The 4,011-nt window shown below is 31.6% G+C and overlaps 1 protein-coding gene across 1 annotated transcript; it reads right to left on the bottom strand.

Annotated features, from left to right (window-relative positions):
- Positions 1 to 239: 239 nt before the first annotated feature.
- On the bottom strand, positions 240 to 2,217 carry TAFII15 (TBP-associated factor II 15). Its single transcript, XM_078960545.1, has 7 exons — positions 2,088 to 2,217; positions 1,297 to 1,413; positions 1,112 to 1,176; positions 906 to 968; positions 760 to 817; positions 573 to 623; positions 240 to 479 (listed from the first exon to the last, which is right to left on the bottom strand). The coding sequence occupies exons 2-7, from the start codon at positions 1,387 to 1,389 to the stop codon at positions 399 to 401; spliced, it is 411 nt and encodes a 136-aa protein (XP_078816671.1). The 5' UTR covers positions 1,390 to 1,413; positions 2,088 to 2,217; the 3' UTR covers positions 240 to 398.
- Positions 2,218 to 4,011: the final 1,794 nt, after the last annotated feature.

The following is a 4,011-nucleotide window of genomic DNA, read 5'->3' as shown; positions in this document are numbered from 1 at the left end:
TTCAATTTTTCGTGGTCGGGTGAAAAAGATTGAAAGCTTAGGATGTTGGGCCTTTTACTCTTATGTAATTAACCTTATTTTAACATTTATACTTTTTGCAGCTTCTACATCGACCTTTATTATCTTTTTGTTACAAAACAAATTTCTTCTACTTAATTAGAAATATTCCAACATTAGACCCTCAATTGCATCTTGGTGCCTTTCTTCTTGGTTTGTTAAGAACATTATGACAAGATGTATTTTGTTTGAGTTTTAATGATGAATAATGTAAATATGTAAAAGCATGTTGTAGAACATAAACAATTAGGAATTTAGGATCATATGTTTTAAAACTTGATAGAAAACACAAACTCATGCTAAAACAACCCTACGAAATGATTTTTTTTTTTTCAACAAAATCATTCATCTCTTTGAGCTGATTCCATTCCAGCTGAAGAGCTATCCGCAAAATACTCTTGATGCTTAGCATTTATTCCATACTACAAAGATGAAAATCACAAGAACAATAATCTTTTGTTATTTTCAAAAGATAACTATTTTTATAATCATTACATGTCAGCATTAGGGATTACCTCTTGAAGAGCCTTTGACAGGTCATCCATGTTCATAATCAGACGCTTATCCTGTTGCAAAACGTGTAAAAGAATTCACATATTAAGTGCTTAAAACATTGAAATAAATATAAAAACTTTTACCCAATTACTTCACACATTAAAAAAAAAAAAAAGACAGTTTTATAATGTGAATTGGAAGATCTACCTTTTGCTGCTTGTCTTTTTTGTCCCTCACAACGGGTGCTGGTCTTGCCTTGCATTGCCTACAATAACATAAAAAAATAATAAAAAAAATAATAAATTATAAGATATTCATATTAGAATAAAGGAAACGTATCTTAAAAAGCTTACTGAAGAGCTTCAGTAGCAATCTCTGATACAAACTTCTGAGTGGCAACTGCAACTAGCCTTATTCTACAAACACAATGTAAATAATATGATTATGTGAAAGAATATTCATTTCCTTAAACCTAATGTTGTGCAATTATGCAAAGATATGAAAATCAACAAGTAATATGTGGATGCATAGAACATAAGAGATGATACCAGATACCTACAATCGAACATCTGGACATTGAAACCCACTTTTGGCTAAGTAATGTTCCACCAGTTCATCAGGAATCTGTACAAAAGAAGAAGAAGAAGAAGAAGAAGAAGAAGAAGAAGAAGATAAGACTATTTTGATAAAGAATTGCTAATAAGTGTAGAAGAAAAACCAGAAGTATATGTTCAGAAATGTTACAGTTGGGGTGTAGTCTGTTAAAGAGGCAAGAAAATCTGTGAGGGCAGTTTCGTCATCGTGTTTAGCTTCATTTGATTGCTGGTTGTGATTCATATTTCTTATCAATCTTTTTCTAATCTGAAAGAAAGAACAGAAGATTAGTTTAAGTAATGGTTTATTCAGATTGTTTTTCAATAAGGACGTATACAGCCTTCTTCCCAGAAATTAAACTTCTGAAAGTCAAACAAACTGTTTTCATATCCATAAGATTTGAAAAAATATATGTATATATGCTACTGTGATTTTATCTTCTCTTGGAAATTCCTTCTCTTAACGTTAGACTTCTGATTCAAATTAGTGGTAATCATGGAGTATTATTACATTTGACATAAGATGCAGTAGTATATTCTTTATAGAAAAGTATTAACAGCCCGTTTTAGGACGATGATCAGATGATTTGCAATTCTTAGGTCTCCAGCAAAAAGATTTTTATAATCACAATCTTCAGTTCAAGTCAGCTGAATTATACTGCGTAGCACAAATCAAAGTGATTTCGGTAATTTCGCAACACAAAGGATACCAATTTTGCATTTGTAAAGTACTAGGTTCCATATTCACCTTTAGGTTTAAAACATTCAAATTCGAGATTAACGCTGAGTAACAAGTAACACAATTATGAAATTGAAACAATGAATAAACATCTTTACAAATTCAACGGCTGAAGAGATGATAACACTAATAAATACAACAAATATTGAACGGATCAGCGAGGTAAAGTTTCAAAGAGGGGGATATAAGAATTAGAGATTTACTTGCACTCGGAAAAGAAGGGAATGGCGATGAGCTCAAGAGGAGAATGAAACGCCGAGCAATTAACAGCGGTCGTCGATACCCCAATCAATCAGACAGGATTAGGGTTCCGGTTAGACGAGACGATGAGACTTGAGAGTGACGATCATCTTCCTTTTCACATATAACGTCCTTCAATGTTTAAAATTTATAAAATAGCCACGTATCTATGAAGTTATTCAATATTTGCATATAACTTTGGGTTTTTTTTCTCTCTCTCAAAATAGACCTTATATTTATAGTTTTTTTCTATTTAAACCAAAAGCTTTACTTTTTCCCTAAAAATAACACATTTTTTAGGATTCTTGTTATTCAAGAGGTATAACCGGTTGACTAAGTCAATAGCCGGTTTCAATGTACAAAGTACAAACGGTAACCCATTATTATACGTACATTTCTTTTTTCTCCACGCATCGGTTCTTCCTTCATTTTTCTAGGTGAGCTTCAAGATATCCAAGTACATATGCAAAATTAGGGCTTTTCTTCGCCGCTTCTCAGTTCCGAAAATTGCACACGAAGAAGGCTATGACATCTAGAAAATCACTAAAATGACTTGGTCTTCTCGATCTCAAGCTTTGTTCAGCTCGATAGCCTTCCTATTTTGTTTGGTCTTCTCGATCTCACGCTTTGGTCTTTTCAGGCCCCAGGTTCAGTTTTCGAATTCCCCCTTTTAGTACACAAACTTCTGAGTTTGTAATTTGTGCATTTTAGGAAAACATGTTTTCTGATTTTGTTTGGCTTCTTAGCTTCCGATCCCATCTTTTAGATGTGTGTGCTAATTTGATGAATCGGTTCTCCATCTATTTTTCTATTTGTTTTCTCATTAAGCACATATCTGTAATTTGCTGAAAACTTTACCAAAAGATTGTCACATTGGAATTACCATTGCCCTAGGTATGTAAATGTTGCTTCTTTTGCAGGATGAAAGTTTGAATTGCAAGTATATCATGTGGATTGATGATGAACTTACAATTCAAAGGTGCAAGGATCTACTCTTCAATATGCACCATGATATGAATGATATAGAAGATGAGATCAAGCAATTAAACTTCAAGTTGAAGAAAAAAGCATGTTTAGAGTGTAAAGATCAAAGAGTAAAGTATGTTAGGATTGTGGCACTCTTGGTAGTTGACTTGACATTAGTCATCTTACTTTTAATGAATTAAGATATGTTAGGGTTATGTTTTGTATGTCAAGATAGTTGGTTATGTTTTGTATGATATAGTTATCCTATCAATGATGAAAGTATATTGCTTAAAACAGATGGTGTAAGTATGTTTCTATATGTACTTTTCTATATATTCTATTTTCAATTTCCAATTTTACCCTTTTAAAGGTTACATTCATTCCTTCTTAAATTTTGCAATTTTGGTAATTAATAACAACCTACTTTCATATATATGATCATTCTAATAAACAAATTACATTTTCAATCTACTAATTCCAAAAAGATTGGTACTTAATAGCAACCTAATTTCATTTATATGTTTATTATACACTAATATGATATAATTTGGTAGATATTTGAAAGTAGAATGTCCTAATGAGAAAAAACAAAAACACCCTTGATAGTTGAAGCTTAAACCTATTTAAATCCTTCCTAACAAAGTAAAACAACCCAATAAAGTACATTGTTATTCAGTGCATCCAAATAAATGCATTTCCAATTAACAGCAACCTACTTTCATTTAAATAAATTGGATTTTCAATCTACTAATTCCAAAAAGATGGGTAATTAATAGAATGTCCTAATAAGAAAAAGACAAAAATGAACGTAGAACATAAACAAAGTACACTGCATTTCATCAGCAGTTTACAAAGGGGAATGTTGATCTAAAGTGGATCAGTTTCTATATGACATGTTGGTGTGGACTTATATATCATTAA

Source organism: Lactuca saligna, chromosome 6 (assembly GCF_052625555.1).
Source record: "Lactuca saligna cultivar CGN05327 chromosome 6, ASM5262555v1, whole genome shotgun sequence".
NCBI lineage: Eukaryota > Viridiplantae > Streptophyta > Magnoliopsida > Asterales > Asteraceae > Lactuca > Lactuca saligna.
This window is presented reverse-complemented; position numbering and strand designations above follow the sequence as displayed.